Here is a 24709-nt window from a genome sequence, read left to right on the forward strand (position 1 = left end):
CACTAGAGGGAGCAAAAAGCAAATTCACAACAGGAGACCATGTTACAGATGTATGGAGACAGGTTGTGGAAGGCTTTGCATGTCATAGTTAGGGTTTTGAACTGTAGCCTCTGGGCAGTTGGAAGGCAGTGAATGGCCTAGCAGAGAGGAGAGGCCGGGGAATAACAGGGGGACAGTTGGATTGCTTGGGCATCAGACTTAAGGATAGGTTGAAGTGGTGCAAGAGTGCTAGAGGGGAGGCCAAACAGTGGAAGGTTGCAATAGTGGAGGCGGGAGATCATGAGGGCGTACACAAACATTTTTGCAGTTTCTTGGAATGTATGGATCCTAGAACTGTTTTTGAGTTGCAGTGGACAGGAGAAGGCAAGGGCTTGGATATGTATATTGAAAGAGAGGGCAGAATCGAGGATCACCACGAGGCTCCGAACATGCGGGACTTTTTGTACCGGTGTGGTGTCCCAGCATTACACAGGCACGTGTCCCAAAACATTACCAGTGCCCTCCAATATGCTGTTATTGGTAAAGTCAACCTAACCACAGTCAAGTGCTTGTGGTCAGGGACAGTACACCACACTAACAGCACACTGGGTGGATGCCGGAACCCAGTCCGACCTCGGGATGGTGCACGTCCGACCAACCAGAATATTGCAGGCCCTATGTCAATCTGGGTTGCCCCCACAGTCTTCAGCTCCTGCACCTCCTCCTCTTCAGCCTCCATCTCCACAAGTAGCATATCAGTCACAAGCTGGAAGCACTGCAGCACTGCCTCAGCCAAGCGGCAACAGGCTGTGCTGAAGCTAATATGCTTAGGTGACAAGCCGCACAATGATGAAGATTTGTGGACAGCTCTGAAAGAGCAGGCAGATCTGTGGCTGACACCGCTGAACCGACAGCCAGCCATGGTCGTTTGTGACAATGGCTGGAACCTGGTGGCTGCTCTATGTTGAGGCGAGCTCACATGCCATGCCTTACCCATGTACTTAATCTCATTGTTCAACATTTTCTGAAAAGCGACACGGAGGTGCCAGATCTGGTAGGAAAAGTACGAGGCTCTGCGTACCCATTTTAGAAAGTCAGCTAGAGCTTCATCTGCCATTGACGTGCTTCTGCAGCACTTTCAGATTCTGTCTCACCGACTGGTGTGTGATGTCCTCCCCATGCATTGGAACTCTACACTGCGTCTTTTGGAAAGGATTTGTGAGCAGAAGAGGGCAGTTGTTGACTACCAGCATCAATAAGGCCGTCGGTATTCAGTTCTGACTTCACACATAAGATCTCAGGAGTGGACATGGATGTTAGACATATGTACCATCCTCCAAAACTTTGAGGAATTCACCAAGATGGTGAGCGGCAATGACACCATAAATAACATCTCCATCCTGCTTCTCTGTGTTATAATATTAATATTTATAGTTATTTATATAGCGTCAACATATTTACAGTTTAAAATACAACAGTCCTAAGTAACAATAATAACAATAATACAATAATTAAACAGAATTAAAACTACCCTGCTCGTGACAGCTTACAATCTACACTAAATAATAATGATAACAATAATTAAGCCAAAAAAAAAACATTCTATAATTATATATAAGGGGCGCACCCCTGTATAGGTCATGAAAACAGGGTGCAAAAACCTGGTCTGTAATGAATAATAGAACCACAAGAGAGAAAAGACTGGACCAATAATGGTATACACACCCATAGAATTTACAAAAAATATATCAAACTTTAATTGCACCTCAAAAAAGCACAACAACAAACACATAATAAAACCATTTAAAACAAGGCCTGAATACAGGACTAGGGTTGAGCGACTTTTATTTTTATAGGATCGGGTCGGGTTTCACGAAACCCGACTTTCTCAAAAGTCGGGTCGAGCGAAATCGGCCGATCCTATAAAAAAGTCAGGGTCGGGGTCGGCCGAAACACGAAACCCAATGCAGTGCAATGGGATACTATGGTTCCCAGGTCTGAAGGAGAGGAAACTCTCCTTCAGGCCCTGGGATCCATATTAATGTGTAAAATAAAGAATTAAAATAAAAAATATTGATATACTCACCCGTCCGGAGGCCCCTGGACATCACCGCTGGTAACCGGCAGCCTTCTTTGCTTAAAATGAGCGCGTTCAGGGCCTTCCATGACGTCACGGCTTCTGATTGGTCGCGTGCCGCTCATGTGACCGCCACTCGACCAATCACAAGCCGTGACGTAATTCTCAGGTCCTAAATTCCTAATTCTAGGAATTTAGGACCTGAGAATTACGTCACGGCTTGTGATTGGTCGCGTGGCGGTCACATGGGCGGCCGTGACCAATCACAAGCCATGACGTCATCTAAGGCCCTGAACGCGCTCATTCTTAGGAAGGAAGGCTGCCGGAAAGAAGCCGAGGGTGAGTATATTCCTATTAGGTATATACTCACCCTCGGACAGGCCCTGCCAAGATTTTTCTATATGCAGCACTGCTGTAACATTTCTATACAGTATATAGCAGAAGCGATCAGAAGATCGCAGATTCAAGTTCCTGTAGGAGACTAACAAATACTGTGAAATTAAAAATAATGCTTAAGGCTACTTTCACACTAGCGTCGGTACGGGGCCGTCGCGCTGCGTCGGCCCGACGTACCGACGCATACTGTGCAAGCGCCGCACAATGGGGGCAGCGGATGCTCTTTTTCCACTCATCCGCTGCCCCATTGTGAGGTGCGGGGAGGTGGGGGCGGAGTTCCGGCCGCACATGCGCGGTCGGAAATGGTGGACCGTCGGCACAAAAAAAGTTACATGTAACGTTTTTTGCGGCCGGCGGTCCGCCACAACACAACGCAATGTTAGTCTATGGGGAAAAACGCATCCTGCAAACGACTTTGCAGGATGCGTTTTTTCACCAAAACGACGCATTGCGACGTATGCAAAAAAACGCTAGTGTGAAAGTAGCCTTAGAAAACAGTAAATAGATACAAAAAAAATAAAAGTTGAAATCACCTTCCTTTTCCCTTATTAAAAATAAAGAAATAAAAAAATACACATATTTAGTATCGCTTAATTTGAAAAAGTCCAATCTATCAAAATATAAAATAAATTAATCTGATTGGTAAACAGATAAAATATCTAAATGCCAGAATTGCAGTTTTTTGAGCTGTTACAACAAAAAAAATTAATAGGAGGTGATCAAAACATCATATCTACCCAAAAATCATATCAATAAAAACATCAGCTTGGGGTGCAGAAAACAATCCCTCACACAGCTCCATATCCTCAAAACTAAAGCGCCACGGCTCTAGGAGAGTGGCAACAAAAGCTAATTTACTTTTTTTTTTTAACAAATTTGTGATTTTTTAATACCACATAAATGTCACACTTTGAATTTCTTTCCTGCTTTACGGGGCATCATATGATAAAATTAATTATTTAATTCAAAAGTACAAGTCGTCCTGCAATAAATAAGCTCTCACACGGCTACATAGAAGTAAATATTAAAAGATATGGCTGTTGGAATAAGAGGAGGTAAAAAATAAAAATCACCAGGTCCTTAATGGGTTCAACACTTAAAAAATATTTATTAGTCCCACATAGGAGCTTGAACATCCGGTAATCCTTAGATCACATAAATAATCATCTGCGCTAATTTATGTGCATTATCCTAGCCAATTTTACTGACAGGTAGCCTATTAGACTCTGGCACGGCAAACTCTTACAAGCCATAGTATGTGGCTAAAGTAGAGGCTATTGTTAGAACTTCAGTTGCCATAGCAACCCATTTGAACTCTGTGATCCCATTGCGCTGGGGGGTTGCTGATACACAGAGAGTGCTTTCCTTTGTCAAACTCCTCAAATGTTAACATATGAAGAGTTAAACTGTTGAATGGAGATTGCTCCAGTCATAGAAGACGCAGCCAGAGCTTAGCTGTATACCATAGCTGGCTCCTGCAGTGGATGGCATGGACACCATATGGACACAACTCCTGTGCCCTCGCCATCCCTGGGACACATATATATCTATACAGTGCTCAGCATTAATGAGTACAACTGATTTGTCAGAAGACTGTTAGTTTCCTTTCAGAATCAACATTTTCTGTGATATACCATACTACAAAAACTCTCACATAAAGTGGGCCATTGATTGCAAACAACATTTGTTATTTTGCACACCAAAAAAGTAATTTTCCTAACAAATTAATTAAAGTTTATGTTGCAAAAATGAGTATGCCAAAATGAAAGTCTTAGGAACAAAGTTAAAATTTAGACTACAAAATTGTAAGTAACAAAAATTCAACCACAAGTAGGTCTAAATATTGAAAAACAGGTGTCAAACACAAAGTTGACTATAAAAGGGCATTACTTAACAAAGAAAACCCCTTCCCATTTCATGCTGTCAGCAATGGAACCACATGAAAGAGAAACGTCAAAAGACCTGAGAAAGAAAATTATTTATTTGCATAAGAAAGGTGAAGGCTACAAGAAGATAAGGAAAGTTTTACTCATCAGTCAGAATTCTGTAGTGAGGGTATGTGCCCATGATCAGGAATTGCTGCATATTTATTCATCTTTCAAGACTGCAGCGTGTCAATTTCTCTTGTGGAGACAGTAGTCTCCACAACAGAAATTCAATCAATAGAATGTATTAAATGCAGTAAATCTGGATGGGTCAGTGATCACATTCGTATTTTCCTGCCTTTAGTAGAACGCAGCATTTTGGGCATATCAAAAATACGCTGCTTCCAAAGCTCTGCTACTTCCGGATCGTGGGCCTATAGCCTAAAAGTAATGCAAAAATGTAGCAAATATGGAACTGCAATCATCTTTCAGGCGTTCAGGCTGACCACAAAAGTCAACACCTAAACAGGAATGTCTTCTGATGAGAAGATTGAAAAAAAATTGAGATGCAAGTTCACTTCAGCTAGATAAAGATGAATAAGCCCATAGTCAGTATTTCAAGATCACTCTCTCCACAAACCCAAGCACAAAAATGCCCAACTAAAATATGGCAGGGCTCATGTTGAAAAATATGAAGATTACTGTAACTGCATATTGTGGAGTGATGAGACCAAAATAACATTTTGTTAAACTGATGGCTTTAAAACTGTGTGGTATCTCAAAGGTGAAGAGCACAAATAAATATGCATGCTGCCTACAATGAAACATAGTGGTGGCATTGTCCTTATGTGGGGTTGCATGAGTCTCGGGAGCTACATTTCATTGAATGTATCATGAATTCCCAGATCTACTGCTCTATATTGAAAGAGAAGATGCTATCATCACTCCATGCCCTTGGCAGATGTGAACTTTTCCAACATGACAATCATCCAAAACACACAGAGACCACTGCTGCATTTCTGAAGAAGTTTGAGGTGAAACTGATTCAGTGGACAAGTATGTCTCTCCATCCAGCATCAAAGCTGCAAAAGAGGTCATTCTTGAAGAATGGAAAAAGATAAATGTTGCAATAAGTTGCCTACCTGTTCATTTTATGTCTAGAAGACTCGGTGCTGTCCTTAAAAATCAAGGAGGACATACAAAATACTGGATGACTACATCTAGCTTTTGTTGTCGGTGTATTCATTGTTGCATCAATTAATTTGACTACAACTGAACATTTTGTAAAGAAAGTTACATTATTAACAGTACTTTTATGTTATGAATTTAAAAAATGTTCTATGAAACTCAGTCTTGTAAAAAAATTTTTGTGTTAAGTGAGATATTGATTAAAATGTTACTTTTCAAAGGGGGTGTGCATATTTATGCCAAGTTTCCTGATATGGAAACTTACTGTTATTAGGATGTATAAAAATTTGTCCATTTGCAAAAACTGATTAATGCAAGTAAAATTAAATACATGAGACTCTTCCTTTAGCATCAACCCCATACTTATTAAGTGAAGTTAAATTCTATGAAAATTTTTTACAGACTTCCTTGATGTGCCGATAGAAAATACAACAATCTGCATATTGAGAAAATACTGTCTGCCATAAATATCAATCTGTATTTGTAGCGTGGCTCTGTCAGTGGTTTCCCGGCAGCTCTACAAATAGCTACCTGAGACAGTCTTAGTGCAGACCTCTTTGTTTACTAGATATCACGAGTTTCGCTGTCCTTCCCCTTATCTCTTGTATAGGGATCTAGACATTCACAGGTACCCCTGGGTTGAGACTTCAGAGACGACTGCTGACCAATGTTGAAAACTGACAGGAGTGGTCAGGTAGCTCGGTCAGAACCAGGAGGACCGTCATGGTACAAAACTCATTAGCAAAGTTTATATACACTGCTATTCCTATATGAACACCCCTGCTTCTCTCTAAGGTAATCAGTGCCTATTTTTTCTTTGTCTTGTCTGACAACAAAAGGATGGAGCTGACAAACATTGCCCATGTGGCTGATATGAGTAATCTCCACTAATTACTGCCATCCTACCCACAAGTAGGCCAGAGATTTCTATACGTGGTTAAGCATTTACTTAAAGGGAATCTGTCACGAGAAAAAAAGCTACTAATCTGCCCTGGCTGACACAGGCTCTTCATTGGGGCCGGCTGTCAGTCAAGACAGGGGGATACAGTTACAGCCACTGCTCTCTATACTCAGAGGAGTGACTGAACCCACCTTGGTGCTGCGCCCCTGACTGAAACCAGAATGCTGCCAAAGTGGGATAAAGTTAATTTTCTCACCACAATGTCCGGTTAAATGCGAGCGCGGAATAACCCCATATCTGCAGGTTAATAGCGTTTTTTCCTGGTCACAGGTTCCCTTTATATTTACCTGAAGGTTTTGTTCCACTGATTCTTATAAAATTATAGGGTTGGATTTTTTTTTTTTAGAAAGTAATTACACATAAATTATTCAATTATTCAATACAATAGGAAATCATAGAAAGTTTTCTTGGCAGAAAGAGCAATAACTGTGATAATAATGAGAATGGTATACAAACGAAAGATTGAGGCATCAGAATTATGGATTGGATTAATCATGTCTAAATGGAATGACACATGATTTGACCCCTTTTCTTCTTCAAAGAACAGTAAAATTGTGCTAGATGTGACACTGTAGTGAATTACATCTTGTGGAAAGATAATAGAAATTGGAAAATCCTTGCAACATTTATTGCAAATACAACCCCTACCTTGAATTAAAAGTATTAAAATCTCAAAGAATTGTGTAAAAATGCTTTATTTATTTATTTAAGACGAGTCACTAATCAATGTACTGAATATAGTAGAAAAGCATCTGTATGTCAGTGTCACATGTAGTCTTCACCATGACTATAAATTAAAATGTGTATATTTCCTTTCTCCTACGTCCTGACTTATGAAACATCATATATCATATGCTCCTTGCTTTTACTTCTACTTGACTTTCTCACTCACTCACTGTCCCTGGAGGAATCATGTTTCTCATGCTGGGCAGCACATTGTTCAGTGTCCAGTGAGCAGCAGAACAGTTTCTTAGCAGGGGTGAGTTGTGTATGAAGATAACACCAACATCACCATCCACTTTTTGATACAGGGGTGTGGAGGCAGCTGTAAGTAGTGGCAATGTAAGGGAGATGGGAGAGGAATAATTGGAACTGTAGTCCTTTACAAAAAACCCTGATACTATAAAACAAAGCCACGATACAAAAATGTAAAGATAATAAAAATTAAAAATAACAGCTTCTGAGCTACGGTGGCATCACCTGGTGAACCTTTAGAGACTTGAAGGCATATTTCTATGTTTTGCGAAAGCTCAGTAAATCCCTTCTAGGACATCATTGAAAAAAAGACAAGAATAATAAACAGTCCAGAGTGAAGGGCTCATAAACGATCGGCAATTGTTATGGTAAAAAGTAGTTGCATTTTTCATGAGACATAAAATCCCAGACAGATCACAAAATGAATGTCTGTCTTGAATGTTCAGTGTTTGATCTATGCATGCACAGAGCTTTACTTGGTAAATGTTGCTATCCCTAGAGTATTCTGGATTCATTTACCCTTTAAAAGTGATATGTCTCTAGCTAGCTTCATTTATTTTTAGCATAAGGTGAAAAGCATAAAAAGATAATCAAAACTCATCATTTTGCTGTTAAACTTGATAATAGCATTAATATGAATTATGTATAGGTCAAGATAAAAGATTGCTAAATTACATTTATGTGAATATATTAAGTATTTTTACGTAGTATAATCCAGCATTGTCACAACCTCTTGAAAAATCTAATACATCTTGTTTTATACTTGTACCCATACATTTGCTCTTCTACCTACACGTCTTTTGTATGGGGTTTTCAAATATAGTGCTTGGGTTGACCAGGTTTTATCTAAGAAAAAGTTAGTCGTTGCACAAATAAGTTATCAAAAGAGAATATAAAGAGTTTTTTCAGCTCACTTCACGTATGAAAACATTGAAAAAAGAAGAACTCTTAAAATGTGAGTGGGCAATGGATCCTGGTTGGGGAGAATAGATACAAAGTCTGGGGAAATTTGGTAATTTGTCCAGCACTCGATCTCCAGATAAAAACAGTAGAAGTTTTATTAGTCCATTAAAAAAAAAAATAATAGGAAATGCACAAGTTTAAAAGCAAGACATCTTGTGAAAAAAAAATTCTCCTGAGCAGCTACGCACTTCAAACCTAGATGTGGAAGATCGTGTTCTTAATCATGGCATAAACATTAGTTGGTTCTTTGTTTTATATATGTGTCTATAATCAGTAAATTAGTTGGGAAACCTAGCCCAAACTGGGTATGCATATATTCAATTATTTGAACAAGCTAGTGAAGAGTAAATTCCAAAAAAGCCTGCACAAATCCCACTAGGCATTGCTCACATTGTATGATATAAACCACAAGTGTGGAACTGCAATTAATGAAGTATTTAATATTGATTATTTACCCTGTAGACAGGAATTTTTTTGGTTTTATTTACGGTATTTATTTAAACAGACCATACATGGGTTTACCTCAGCTATAAAAACTTTTGATCTCTAACCAGGTTTGTGGGTCATTTTTATTGGAAGAATTTAAACTAGGTGAAACAATATTACCATTAGTTTTGCCTATTCTTTCTATAAAAGTGCATCCAGGTTCTAGCATTTCTGCCACATGTTTATCCATACATAAAATGCGCAGATCTGTTTTGATTATGTGGGCTATTTCATCATAATTCTGACTGTAACACTGTTCTAAATATTTTCAAAAGTTGTCAGGCTCAGTTATGAAATGAGTCATTACTTAATGATTTTGACCTCCTGAGTTCAAATCTGACATTGAAAATTATTAGTTGGCTTTTGTTTCTTTGATATCAAAGAGCTTTTCTTTTACTGATACTTATAATGATTGCATAAAAGTTTCACCACTTCGAAACATTATTATTTTTGCAAATATAAAGATGCATAACATTTTATTATGCCAATTTTCAGATATTTATTTAGAGGAAACTTAGCAACTATTCAAATAAATTAAGCATGTCAACACTATTGTGAATTATAAGCAGTTTGAGAAATTGCACTACAATCACATTCAGTGACAACTCTTTTTTGCTTGTCTTTTGTACTCCTGCATTGGATCATCTCTTACAATTGTCAACAGTAATCTGCAAGCATTGATGGATTTCATTTTCCTGATATCTTTTCTCCATAGCCCCAATATATTGGTGAAATCTCTCACTGTGCTTGTCACTCACGGCTCCGCAGTTTGATGTTAAAAAATCTAGATGCGAATGTAAGAAATGAATATTTAAGGGCATGTTACAGCTAAGACCCTTATATGTTTTGAGGAGATTTTATACCAACTCTTCATAGTTATCTACTCTTGAGTTTCCCCAAAATTTAATACTACTAATGCAAATGCTACCCGTTCCTTGCCCTGCATGTTGTGAATTCTGCTCTTGGGCTCCCTCCGGTGGTTATAAGTGGTAGTGCTGCTGTCTTTGGATCGCAGCATTCATCAGGTGTGTCCACTTATTGCAATTCTGACTGCGCTATTTAGTCTTGCTTGACCCTTTAGTCAGTGCCAGTTGTCCATTGTTCCTGGAAGATTCACATCTCTGCCTGGTCTCTCCTGCTTTGCTGTTCATTTCAACAAAGATAAGTTCTGGCCTTGTTTTTTGCAGTCCACATGCTGTGGGCCTTATTGTTCAGTTCTTTTTCATGTTTTGTCTTGTCCAGCTTGGTCTGTATAAGGATTTGTTCAGCCAAGCTGGTATCTCTGGAGATGCAGATATACCCTCCATATCTTTAGTTAGAGGTGGAGATTTTGTATTTTCTGTGGTGGATATTTTTTAGTGTTTTAATACTGACCGCATAGTACTCTGTCCTATCCTTTCTATTTAGCTAGAAGCGGCCTCCTTTGCTAAATCCTGATTTCAGTCTGCGTATGTTATTTCCCTCTCCTCTCACAGTCAATATTTGTGGAGGCCTGTCTATCCTTTGGGGATTTTCTCTGAGGCAAGATAGTTTTCCCTTTTCTATCTATAGGGGTATTTAGTCCTCCGGCTGTGTCGAGATGTCTAGGGAGTGTTAGGTACATTCCACGGCTACTTCTAGTTGCGGTGTTAAGTTCAGGGTCTGCGGTCAGTACAGGTACCACCTTCTCCAGAGTACGTCTCATGCTGCTCCTAGGCCACCAGATCATAACACCTGCAACAATATGTTTTTGTATATATGGAATATTGTCACTTGTGGATAATCCTCAAATGTTGAGAAACCCAAAATCTTCCCCTTCCTGTATAAAATTTTTCATGATATTGAAAAGGAAGCAGTGGGATCAGTATCTAATTTGTGTTTAACCCCTTCCTGACATCCGACGTACTATCCCGTCGAGGTGGGGTGGGCCCGTATGACCGCCGACGGGATAGTACGTCCAGCGCGATCGGCGGCGCTCACGGGGGGAGCGCGGCCGATCGCGGCCGGGTGTCAGCTGCCTATCGCAGCTGACATCCGGCACTATGTGCCAGGAGCGGTCACGGACCGCTCCCGGCACATTAACCCCCGGCACACCGCGATCAAACATGATCGCGATGTGCCGGCGGTGCAGGGAAGCATCGCGTAGGGAGGGGGCTCCCTGCGGGCTTCCCTGAGCCCCCCGCAGCAACGCGATGTGATCACGTTGCTGCGAGGGTCTTACCTCCCTCCCTGCCTGCTCCAGACCCGGATCCAAGATGGCCGCGGATCCGGGTCCTGCAGGGAGGGAGGTGGCTTCACAGAAGCCTGCTCAGAGCAGGCACTGTGAAGCAGCCTGCACTTCTCTCAGATCGGTGATCTGTCAGAGTGCTATGCAAACTGGCAGATCACCGATCTGTATTGTCCCCCCCTGGGGCAAAGTAAAAAAGTAAAAAAAAATTTTTCCAAATGTGTAAAAAAAAAAAAAAAAAAAAAAAATATTCCAAAATAATGAAAAAAAAAAAAATTATTCCCATAAATACATTTCTTTATCTAAATAAAAAAAACAAAACAATAAAAGTACACATATTTAGTATTGCCGCGTCCGTAACGACCCGACCTATAAAACTGGCCCACTAGATAACCCCTTCAGTAAACACGGTAAGAAAAAAAAAAAAAAACGAGGCAAAAAACGCTTTATTATCATACCGCCGAACAAAAAGTGGAATAACACGCGATCAAAAAGACAGATATAAATAACCATGGTACCGCTGAAAGCGTCATCTTGTGCCGCAAATAATGAGCCACCATACAGCATGATCAGCAAAAAAATAAAAAAGTTATAGTCCTGAGAATAAAGCGATGCAAAAATAATTATTTTTTCCATAAAATAGTTTTTATCGTATAAAAGCGCCAAAACATAAAAAAATAATATAAATGAGGTATCGCTGTAATCGTACTGAACCGAGGAATAAAACTGCTTTATCAATTTTACCAAACGCGGAACAGTATAAACGCCTCTCCCAAAAGAAATTCATGAATAGCTGGTTTTTGGTCATTCTGCGTCACAAAAATCGGAATAAAAAGCGATCAAAAAATGTGACGTGCCCAAAAAGTTACCAATAAAAACGTCAACTCGTCCCGCAAAAAACAAGACCTCACATGACTCTGTGGACCAAAATATGGAAAATGTATAGCTCTCAAAATGTGGTAACGCAAAAAATATTTTTTTGCAATAAAAAGCGTCTTTCAGTGTGTGACGGCTGCCAATCATAAAAATCCGCTAAAAAACTTGCTATAAAAGTAAATCAAACCCCCCTTCATCACCCCCTTAGTTAGGGAAAAATAAAAAAAATGTATTTATTTCCATTTTCCCATTAGGGTTAGGGCTAGGGTTGGGGCTAGGGTTAAGGCTACAGTTAGGGTTGGGGCTAAAGTTAGGGTTAGGGTTGGGGCTAAAGTTACGGTTAGGGTTTAGATTACATTTATGGTTGGGAATAGGGTTGGGATTAGGGTTAGGGGGTGTGTCAGGGTTAGAGGTGTGGTTAGGGTTACTGTTGGGATTAGGGTTAGGGGTGTGTTTGGATTAGGGTTTCAGTTATAATTGGGGGGTTTCCACTGTTTCGGCACATCAAGGGCTCTCCAAACGCGACATGGCGTCCGATCTCAATTCCAGCCAATTCTGCGTTGAAAAAGTAAAACAGTGCTCCTTCCCTTCCGAGCTCTCCCGTGTGCCCAAACAGGGGTTTACCCCAACATATGGGGTATCAGCGTACTCAGGACAAATAGGACAACAACCTTTGGGGTCCAATTTCTCCTGTTACCCCTGGGAAAATACAAAACTGGGGGCTAAAAAATAATTTTTGTGAGAAAAAAAAGGATTTTTTATTTTCACGGCTCTGCGTTATAAACTGTAGTGAAACACTTGGGAGTTCAAAATTCTTACAACACATCTAGATAAGTTCCTTGGGGGTCTAGTTTCCAAAATGGGGTCACTTGTGCAGGGCTTCTACTGTTTAGGTACATTAGGGGCTCTGCAAACGCAATGTGACGCCTGCAGACCATTCCATCTAAGTCTGCATTCCAAATGGCGCTCCTTCCCTTCCGAGCCCTCCCATGCATCCAAACGGTGGTTCCCCCCACATATGGGGTATCAGCGCACTCAGGACAAATTGGACAACAACTTTTGGGGTCCAATTTCTCCTGTTACCCTCGGGAAAATACAAAACGAGGGGTTGAAAAATAATTTTTGTGGGAAAAATTTTTTGTTTTATTTTTACGGCTCTGCATTATAAACTTCTGTGAAGCCCTTGGTGGGTCAAAGCACTCACCACACATCTAGATAAGTTCCTTAGGGGGTCTACTTTCCAACATGGTGTCACTTGTGGGGGGTTTCTACTGTTTAGGTACATTAGGGGCTCTGCAAACGCAATGTGATGCCTGCAGACCATTCCATCTAAGTCTGCATTCCAAATGGCGCTCCTTCACTTCGGAGCCCTTCCATGCGTCCAAATGGTGGTTCCCCCCCCCACATGTGGGGTATCAGCGCACTCAGGACAAATTGGACAACACATTTTGGGGTCCAATTTCTCCTGTTACCCTCGGGAAAATACAAAACTGGGGGCTGAAAAATAATTTTTGTGGGAAAAAATTTTTGTTTTATTTTTACGGCTCTGCATTATTAACTTCTGTGAAGCCCTTGGTGGGTCAAAGCGCTCAAAACACATCTAGATAAGTTCCTTAGGGGGTCTACTTTCTAAAATGGTGTCACTTGTGGGGGGTTTCAATGTTTAGGCACATCAGTGGCTCTCCAAACGCAACATGGCGTCCCATCTCAATTCCAGTCAATTTTGCATTGAAAAGTCAAACGGCGCTCCTTCCCTTCCGAGGTCTCCCATGCGCCCAAACAGTGGTTTATCCCCACATATGGGGTATCAGCGTACTCAGGACAAATTGTACAACAACTTTTGGGGTCCAATTTCTTCTCTTACCCTTGGGAAAATAAAAAATTGGGGGCGAAAAATAATTTTTGTGAAAAAATATGATTTTTTATTTTTACGGTTCTGCATTATAAACTTCTGTGAAGCACTTGTTGGGTCAAAGTGCTCACCACACCTCTAGATAAGTTCCTTAGGGGGTCTACTTTCCAAAATGGTGTCACTTGTGGGGGGTTTCAATGTTTAGGCACATCAGGGGCTCCCCAAACGCAACATGGCGTCCCATCTCAATTCCAGTCAATTTTGCATTGAAAAGTCAAATGGCGCTCCTTCGCTTCCGAGCTCTGTCATGTGCCCAAACAGTGGTTTACCCCCACATATGGGGTATCGGCGTACTCAGGACAAATTGTACAACAACTTTTGGGGTCCATTTTCTCCTGTTACCCTTGGTAAAATAAAACAAATTGGAGCTGAAGTAAATTTTTTGTGAAAAAAAGTTAAATGTTCATTTTTATTTAAACATTCCAAAAATTCCTGTGAAGCACCAGAAGGGTTAATAAACTTCTTGAATGTGGTTTTGAGCACCTTGAGGGGTGCAGTTTTTAGAATGGTGTCACACTTGGGTATTTTCTATCATATAGACCCCTCAAAATGACTTCAAATGAGATGTGGTCCCTAAAAAAAAATGGTGTTGTAAAAATGAGAAATTGCTGGTCAACTTTTAACCCTTATAACTCCCTAACAAAAAAAAATTTTGGTTCCAAAATTGTGCTGTTGTAAAGTAGACATGTGGGAAATGTTACTTATTAAGTATTTTGTGTGACATATCTCTGTGATTTAAGGGCATAAAAATTCAAAGTTGGAAAATTGCAAAATTTTCAAAATTTTCGCCAAATTTCCATTTTTTTTGCAAATAAACGCAGGTAATATCAAAGAAATTTTACCACTGTCATGAAGTACAATATGTCACGAGAAAACAGTGTCAGAATCGCCAAGATCCGTTGAAGCGTTCCAGAGTTATAACCTCATAAAGGGACAGTGGTCAGAATTGTAAAAATTGGCCCGGTCATTAACGTGCAAACCACCCTTGGGGGTGAAGGGGTTAACATTCTCATTTAACATTTTGAAAATCTTCAATTCCTATAGACCATTGACTAAAATGGTGAAAGAGCCACCTTTGTCAGATGCTCCAATTAGAATATTAAGTTTTAGAGTATAGTTTCTCCCCAATGTTCCGAAAATCTGTCATGCTATCAGCTACATACTGAATAGGATAAAATTACGGATTATTTATAGAGTCCTGAATATTATGCTCAATTTTATATGCTTAATTTTCCTTTGTTTCATTATTCAAATACTGTAAATCAAAAGGAGCTACTTATTTAGTAAAGATGTGATTTTGAAATCCATTAAATTTCACTATGGGTTGAGAATCAATGTTGTTCGTTTGGTCATGCTGTTCATGGATTTTCAAAAAATGTTTAACATTTAATGATCAAATGGAATGATTAACATCTAGGATGGTATGATGTGGGTCAAATTTGTCTCATGGTACAAACGTTAAACCTTTCTCCAATACCTTGAGTTAGTCCACAAACAAAATAGATACAGACAGCTCCCAGCCAACAGATAAGCAAACATTTGAGGAATATTCTAAACCACTCATAATATGTCTTCTGCATCCCAACATTTTGTTCAACACTATAATGATCAAATCAACAGTTTCATGGTTATTGGTATGGAAAACATTACAAAACCAATAAGAGGGGCACACTCACACAAGATAGTTCATAACAGAGAGGTATTTTTGATTCTACCATCAGATGCCTGATACCCATCTGGTATGAACCTCAGTACATATCTTACATATATTTATTAAAGATATATTCTAATCCTTATTCATTTTTTTATTTTTTTTTATTTTTAGTGCTATACTTTAAAGTATTTTAGGATTTAGGATTTTAGGCTTTTTTGGATTTACTCTATATTAGATTGTTAAAATTAATTGAACATACACACACCTAGTTTGGTCTAGGTTTCCCAGGTAATTTACTGTATACAGACACATATACAAAACAGAGGACCGACTTACATTTATGCACTGACTAAGAAACACACATCTAGTTTTAAAATGCGTAGGCGCTCAGGAGATATTAGTCAGGGTGTTCTCTTTTTAAACTATGTTTCCTATTTTTATGAAATTGACTAATAAAACTTATATATACAGTGGTGGAAATAAGTATTTGATCCCTTGCTCATTTTGTAAGTTTGCCCACTAACAAAGACATGAACAGTTTATAATTTTAAGGGTAGGTCAATTTTAACATTGAGAGATAGAATATCAAAAATAAATTCCAAAATTCCAGAAAAATCACATTGTATAAATTATATAAATTTACATGCATTTTGCAGTGAGAAATAAGTGTTTGATCCCTCTGGCAAACAAAACTAAATACTTTGTGGCAAAATCCTTGTTGGCAAGCACAGCAGTCAGTTGTTTTTTGTAGGTGATGATGAGGTTTGCGCACATGTCGGAAGGAATTTTGGTCCACTCCTCTTTGCAGATCATCTCTAAATCATTAAGATTTTGAGGCTGTTGCTTGGCAACTTGGAGCTTCAACTCCCTCCATAAGTTTTCTATGGGATTAAGGTCTGGAGACAGGCTAGGCCACTCCATGACCTTAATGTGCTTTTTTCTGAGCCACTCTTTTGTTGCCTTGACTGTATGTTTAGGGTCATTGTCTATGCAGTATATTGTTAGGGCTGGTGGAATGCACAAAATAAATAAAAAGATAATAATAAGGTGCGTTCGAAGCCAGGGGTCCACCGTGCAGAAATGGTAACTGCTGCTCGGTAATAGCAGACACAAGGTGGCGGTATCGCACAGGACACATGTGGGCAAAACATCACCCAGTGTGCACTTGTTACTTCATAGAGCCGCAGTGCATAGATACCGTACCCTGTTAGCTGTCACAGCGCACAGCTGAATCAGTGCTAGTGTTCGATCACAAGACTCAGCCCCAAGGACGTGGGGCAAGAGTCTCACTAGATCCACTAGTGCACGGCATTGCACCTGCGATGCCTGGACTTCACCTAACTAATATATTTAGCACCCAAAGTGCACACAGCGTCGCACTGAAGAATGCCACTAACCACCCTGACTAGGGAATTAAGCACACTGATTATGCACGGCGTCGCACTGGCGAATGCCACTAGTGGAATCTGGTTATCGTGCTCAGTGCTGGCAATGCAATACTTGGCGCTGTTTTTGCTCTAATCACCCAGACTCACACACAACACAAGGGAAGGGGATAATTAGGAGCATGCACCTGTTACATACATGCATCCACACACACACACCACGATTTTGGATATACTAGCGCAAGGCCGTGCGGCCGTGTGAACCTTTTATAGCGGCAGTCTTCGGGACCTTGCTACTGGACCAATTTGAGCAGCTTGAGGACCTAAGCATGTGACCTCCAACCACCAATGAGAGGTCATCTCATGGGCATGCTCAGATGGCCAAAAGCAGGACTTAGCCCCAGGAGCATCTGCTCACCGCTGACTAATGCTGGACCTGGGACAGCAGCAGCAACCAGACGCACAGCATTAGCCTGAGCAAAATGCTGCGATCGAAGTCTCTGCTGAGCAGAATCCTCTGTGGCTGAGAAAGAATTGGAGATAGCAGAGGACATGGCTTGAGATTCCCCATGTGCAGCAGCTGGAACTTGATGCCTAACATATACAGTATGCTGAGCATTTGTTTCTGACGATAACCCTGTGCACACTGCAATCTGGCTGACTGATGAAGGTCATTGTAGGACCAAAACGTTTCTTCATTTTTGGATTGCCTGCACAAAATAAAATGATCTGCTTATAATATTTACCTGAGTGCCAAGTTTTCTACAAGAAGAACAACAGTGTCATTGTAACCCACCAGGAAGAGCAGGACTAATATTGCTGGATCTGCTCCACTTTGGGAGATGATATACATTGTTTTTATTTTCTATGGAGCTCTGAATTGATTAAGCAGGAATTATCCAGTTGTGAATAGCTTCTTTTAGCCAGTTTTAAAATTAATGTTCTTTGGAGCACCTAGTTTTTTTGCCAATAAAGTGATATTTTGTGCACACAGAATGATTGTCTTGAGGAACATTTTGAGCCGATAATATTGTGATTGGCTAATTGCTGATTAGCTTATATGTAACTGCTCGGTGGTCCACCATGGCAAGTCAAAATTTTGCATAAGTTAGTGTACTTGAAGTTACACAGCACAAATTACTAAAAATTTACTTTGAATACCCCAGTTCCACTAAGCTTAATTGATTTGTGAATGTTTTTAAGTAGTTTTTTGGCACTGTTCATTAGGACACACTGCATTTCTTTGAAGGCATGTGCCACTATACAAAACATTTCTAGCCCAAGCTTATCCATTTTAGATCAACCTTTATATTATTATAAAATCATACCTGAGAGTTTTACGGATCATATCTTCATCTGTGATCCCATAATATGTTAATGTCTCATTCCACGTGGGATTCAGTGTATTTCTCAGTGTTTTTGTTCTTAGTTTATTTGCCTAAATTGAGACCAAAAAGAGTCGTTATAAAAATTACTGATAACAAGAAGCACTGAATATTCAACTGTTCATTAACTTTTTTGCTTAAAACAGTTCAGTACTTGCATATTTACTGTTAAGCACATTACTATTTTAATCATTCAGAGAAGGTGAAAACTGGATTCATAGAATGCAGAACTACTGTACTGTCACCAGTGCATAATCCAGGTACTCAAATTAGCTAAATCTTTTTCTACTGCAAACTGGTCAACCTTTCAAAGTATTACACATACTAGTACTTTTAAAATTGTAACCTGTGATTTCTGAATACGCTTTATTTCATTTAAACCTATTTTAGAAGACAATATTCTGTCATATTAGCTGCTTCTAAGCTGGAAAACCAGACTTGGTTCCACTTAACTGAACACATATTTCCATAGAGCTAAATGGTGACCTAAGGTTGGATTTGCAGAATCACATAGTTTGCTGCAGCTGTAATACAGTTACGAAAATACAGCAAGGATGCAGGCATCTGGTATAGGACTTGAAAGAGTTATCCACAGCTTAGAACTAAGATATTGATATCCTATTCATTGGATAGCTCATCAATATGAGATCAGTGGAAATCGCACCAGACACTGCCACCAACTAACTGTATTCAGGTCCTGTGGCTGCCGGAAGTTAACAGTGTACAGAGTTGGAAAACCACAGTTCCCTTTCTGTAGTAGCTAATGTTGTCTACTTGAGATCAACTCACTGTTAGGGCTAGCAGAATGCACCGAGTATAGATAGGTAGCTACAAGGTGCGTTCATAGCCCGGGGTCCACCGTGCAGAGACATCTGCTGCTAAGTAACGGCGGATAATTTCTGAGCTCACACGTGGGTTACGTTTCACCCCATGTGAACAGGAAGCAATCTCTGTTGCCTCACAGAGTCGCGCTGTACACAGAACTCTTACTCTTACTAGGGTTGTGCTTGCTCTGGAACTCTTCTGTGCTAACTGCACACAGGAAGGAACCAGTTGCTAAGCCAAGGCTAATTGCCCCCACTGATGCTAGCTGCCTGCCTGAGTGTACAGTCTCAAAGCTACAGCCTCACACCACATATGAATAGAGTGGTATAGTATCCACTGGCATAAGCCAAACACATTTGATACTAGCGCATTCGCACGGCCATGCAAACCTTTTATAGTTGCAGCTCTTCAGGACCTTCCTGGTGGACCAAAAGGAGCTGCAACAGGACCTGAGCGTGTGACCCCCGAACTCCAATGAGAGGTCTTCCCGTGGGCATGCTCAGTGCGTGAAAAGCAGGACTTAGTCCCAGAAAAGCCTGCTCACCGCTGACCAGTGCTGGCTACAAAGGCAGAGCCTGGAAAGGCAGCAGTAACCATTCGCACAGTATCAGGATGAGCCAGACGCTGGGACCGACATCTCCGCTGAGCAGGTTCCACTGCGGCTGAAGGAAAATGGGAGATTGCAGCAGATATGGTTCAAGATTCCCCCTGTGCAGCGGCGGGAACTCGACACCAAACATTACCCTCCTCCTAGGGCCCCCTCCTCCTTGAGTCTCAAAGGCTGCAATGAGCAGCGGAGCCCGAATGTGCTCCACAGGTTCCCAGGTTCTGTCCTCTGGGCCGTGATCCTTTCAGTCCACCAGATAGTTTTTCTTGCCATGTACCACCTTGCACCCCAAGATAGAGTTCACCTCGTACTCATCCGTGGATGAACCCGATGTCCTGGCAGATGACTCAAAAAACTGGGACATATAGACAGGCTTTAAGAGGGAAACATGAAAGGTGTCGGTGATACCAAGGCGCAGAGGAATAGCCAAATGGTAGACCACAGGATTAACCTGTTCCAGAACCTTGAAAGGACCAATGTAACGAGGCACAAACTTAGTGGACTCAACTCGCAGCCTGATGTTACAGGCAGAGAGCCACACTAAGTCGCCAGGAGCAAAGGTCGGAGCGGGACGCCAGTGTGCATAGTCAGAAACCCTCATTCTCTCCTTGGAGGCCCAATTGGCATCCTGTGTGGGGCCCCAAATGTCACGTGCCTCCACTGCCCAGTCTGCCACCCTGAAATCAGTGGATGATATGGGCATGGGCACAGGGACACGCAGATGCTTGCCGTAATTAAGGAGAAATGGAGTCTGCCCAGTGGAGTCGGCTATGGCGTTGTTCAAAGCAAATTCTGCCCAAGGTAGCAAAGATGCCCAGTCATCCTGCCTAGCAGACAAAATGTCACAGGTATGTCACCAGAGTCTGGCTGGCCCTCTCTACCAACCCATTTGTCTCGGGATGGTATGCAGAAGAGAGATTCAGCTCAATGCAGAGTAAAAGACAGAGCTCTCTCCAAAACCGAGATGCGAACTGGGGACCCTGGTCACTGACAATTTTGTCAGGCATGCCATGTAGATGGAAAATATGTTTTATGAACAACGCCGCCAAGGCCCGTGCAGAAGGTAACCGTTGAAGCGGCACCAAGTGCACCATTTTAGAAAAATGATCGGTGACTACCCAGATAACGGTGCAGCTATGAGACTTAGGTAAACCCTCCACGAAGTCCATCTAAACCATCTCCCAGGGCCTGTCTGCCACCAGCAGGGGGTAAAGTAGCCCAGCAGGCCATTGCCGAGGAGATGGATTCTTGGTGCAGGAAACACAAGCCCGAATATAATTTCCGACGTCACGAGCCATATGCGGCCACCAGTATGTCCTCGCCAGAAGCTCAAATGTCCTCTTGGTCCCAAAATATCCACCCACCCTGGACGAATGACCCCAAGAGAGAACCTCTGGTCGCAAAGTTGATGGTGCAAAAGTCTTGCCCGGGGGCACACACTCTAGCGAAACCGGAGCCACGGTTCTCAGGCTCTCAGAAGGGTCAATAAGCCGAGGCTCCTCCTCCTTTGATGACATTACGGAGCGGGAGAGAGCGTTGGCACGAATGTTCTTCTCCCTCGAGAGAAAATGGAGGATGAGATGGAACTGGGAGAAGAACAGGGACCATCTGGCCTGGCGAAAATTTAGCCGCTGGGCTGTCTGTAAGTACACCAAATTTTTGTGGTCTGTAAAAACTTGGAAGGGAAAGCAAGCCCCCTCCAGGAAGTGTCTCCACTCTGAGAAAGCCAACTTCATGGCTATCAACTCCCTGTCCCTGATGCAATAATTCCTCTCCGCTGGTGAGAAGGTCTTGGAGAAGAAGAAGCAAGGATGCTTCCGACCTAGAGCATCCTTTTGGAAGAGGACTGCTCCAGCACCAATGGATGAGGCATCCACCTACATTATAAACAGCTTATCTACATCGGGGTGATGTAGGATGGGAGCGCTAGCGAAGTGTGACTTAATAGCGAGAAAGGCCTTGGAGACCTCCTCCGACCACAATTTGGGATTTGCTCCCTTCTTGGTGAGGGCAACCAAGGGAGCTACCAAAGTTGAGAAGTGGGGAATGAACTGGCGATAGTAATTAATTAACCCCATAAAGTGCTGCACTGCTTTAAGAAAATGGGGTTCCTGCCAGTCCATCACAGCCTGTAGCTTGGCAGGATCCATAGCCAATCCCTGGGCAGAGATGATATAGCCTAGGAAAAGCAAGGACTCCTGCTCAAACACACACTTCTCCAACTTGGCGTAGAGGGAGTTTGCCCGTAAGATGTCGAAGACTTTTCAAACATCTCTCCGGTGGGAGTCAATAACTGGAGAGTAGATGAGAATATCATCCAGATAGACTACGACCGAGGTGGTGAGCATATCCCAGAAGATGTTGTTCACAAAGTCTTGGAAAATGGCTGGGGCATTACAGAGCCCGAAGGGCATCACCAGATATTCATAGTGCCCTTCCCTGGTGTTAAAAGCCGTCTTCCATTCGTCCCCCTCACGGATGTGAATAAGGTTGTAAGCACCCCGCAGATCTAATTTAGTAAATACCCTTGCACCCCGTAGCCTATCAAAGAGCTCAGATATCAGGGGTAGTGGGTACTTATTCTTAATGGTGATGCCGTTAAGACCCCTGTAGTCTATGCATGGACTTAGTTCTTCACTCTTCTTCTGCACGAAGAAGAAACCAGCCCCTGCAGGTGACACTGACTTCCTAATGAATCCTCTTGCCAGATTCTCTTGGATGTACTGGGACATTGCCTCCATCTCCGGAAGAGATAATGTATAGACTCGACCCAGGGGAGGCTCAGCACCAGGCAAGAGGTCAATAGGACAGTCATAGGGACGGTGAGGCAGAACGGTCTCTGCAGCCCTTTTGGAGAACACATCCACATAGTGCCAATAGTGCTTGGGGAAAGAGGAAAGATCTGCGGGTACCTCAGTTGTAGCAACCTGAACGCACTCCCTCTGACATCTACCCTCACAGGATTTACTCCATCCCAGAATTCTCCCTGAGGACCACTCTATATGAGGAGAGTGGTAGCGTAGCCATGGTATCCCCAACAGGACCTCATCAATACCCTTAGGAATGACTAGTAGGGAAATAATCTGATGAGATGGAGACATGGAAAGGGTGAAAGGAAAGGTTAGTTGTGTAATCTGTGAGGGTAGTCTGGACCCATTTACCATTCGAACGGTCACAGGTTTGGCGAGCATCACCAGGGGTATTGCGTAGCGTTGGGCAGAAGCAGATGACATAAAATTGCCCTCTGACCTGGAGTCCATGCAAAGCTCTACCATAAGAGTGGATGGGAATATGGTTATTGTCCCCTTGAAGGACAATTTGGAGGAAAACGTCGCCGTGTCTAGTATACCTCCTCCGACTACCACTAGACGCTGACGTTTTCCCCGACTGCTGAGAACACCTGGAGGCAAGGTGTCCTGACTGCCGGCAAACATGACAGACCTTAAGTGTACGAGCGGTCCGGGACTTAGATCCCGCTCGTGACACCTCCATGGCCTCATGTGACTTGGACGCCTGGACCGGGATTCCAGAGGTTCGGTGAAGGTGGGAGCCAGCCGAAACCTCTGCCTACACTGGGCTAGCTCCAACCTTCGCTCGTTAAAACGAAGGTCGATGCGAGTTGATACTGCTATGAGCTCCTCCAGTGTGATGGGAATCTCCCTAGTGGCCAAAGCGTCCTTCATATGGTCAGCCAGCCCCCTCTAAAATACCGGGATGAGGGCTTTATCCGGCCACTCCAGCTCAGATGCTAAAGTCTGGAAGTGGACGGCAAAATGGCTGACCATGGACGAACCCTGAGTCAATGCCAATATTTGGAGCGCCGTATCATGGGTGAGTCGAGGTCCTAAAAAGACCTGTTTCAGCACTCTGCACCACATGATCATCGCGCTCCCACAGCAGCATAGCCCACTCCAACGCCCTGTCCGACAGAAGAGAAATAATGAATCCCACCTTTGCCCGCTCTGTGGGAAAATGTGCAGCCAGGAGCTCGAGGTGTATACCTCACTGGCTCACATAACCCCTACATGATTTACTGTCACCAGAGTATTTCTCTCACAGCAGGAGGTGGGATAAGATCAGAACAGGGGTGGCAGTGGTTAAAGTTGCTGCAGCCATGCTAGCAGCCTGAACAGCTATTGTGGCAACATCCACAGCTGAGGTTGCATGCTCGAGAGTCGCCAACCTTCCCTCCAGCTGCTGGATGTACCCCTGCAATCGCTGTTCGTCCGCCATTACTTAGCCAGACCCTGGCGCTAGTATACTGTCAGGGCTAGCAGAATGCATCAAGTATAGATAGGTAGCTACAAGGTGCGTTCGCAGCCCGGGGTCCACCGTGCAGAGATATCTTCTGCTAAGTAGCGGTGGATAAACTCTGAGCTCACACGTGGGTTAAGCTTCACCCCGTGTGAACTGGAAGCAATCTCTGTTGCCTCACAGAGTCGTGCTGTACACAAAACTATTACCCTAACTAGGGTTGTGCTTGCTCTGGAACTCTTCTGTGCTAACCGCACACATGAAGGAACCAGATGCTAAGCCAAGGCTAATTGCCCCCACTGACGCTATCTGCCTGCCTGAGTGTACAGTCCCAAAGCTACAGCCTCACACCACATATGAATAGAGTGGTATAGTATCCACTGGCATAAGCCAAACACATTTGATACTAGAGCATGGCCGTGCGGCCATGCAAACCTTTTATAGTTGCAGCTCTTCAGGACCTTCCTGGTGGACCAATAGGAACTGCTACAGGACCTGAGCGTGTGACCTCCGACCTCCAATGAGAGGTCCTCCCTGCGTGAAAAGCAGGACTTGGTCCCAGAAAAGCCTGCTCGCCACTGACCAGTGCTGGCTACAAAGGCAGAGCCTGGAAAGGCAGCAGTAACAATTCACACAGTATCAGGCTGAGCCAGACGCTGGGACCAACGTCTCCACTAAGTAGGTTCCACTGCGGCTGGAGGAGAATGGGAGACCG

At 42.5% G+C, this 24709-nt stretch overlaps 1 protein-coding gene across 1 annotated transcript in view; it reads right to left on the bottom strand.

Annotated features, from left to right (window-relative positions):
* DOC2B (double C2 domain beta) overlaps positions 1 to 24709 on the bottom strand; it is a 1351069-nt gene that overhangs the window by 588298 nt on the left and 738062 nt on the right. Inside the window, exon 4 of the mRNA XM_077296346.1 lies at positions 18252 to 18361. Within this exon, the coding sequence (XP_077152461.1) occupies positions 18252 to 18361 (110 nt within the window). The remainder of the gene's footprint in view (positions 1 to 18251; positions 18362 to 24709) is intronic.

Source organism: Ranitomeya variabilis, chromosome 3 (assembly GCF_051348905.1).
Source record: "Ranitomeya variabilis isolate aRanVar5 chromosome 3, aRanVar5.hap1, whole genome shotgun sequence".
NCBI lineage: Eukaryota > Metazoa > Chordata > Amphibia > Anura > Dendrobatidae > Ranitomeya > Ranitomeya variabilis.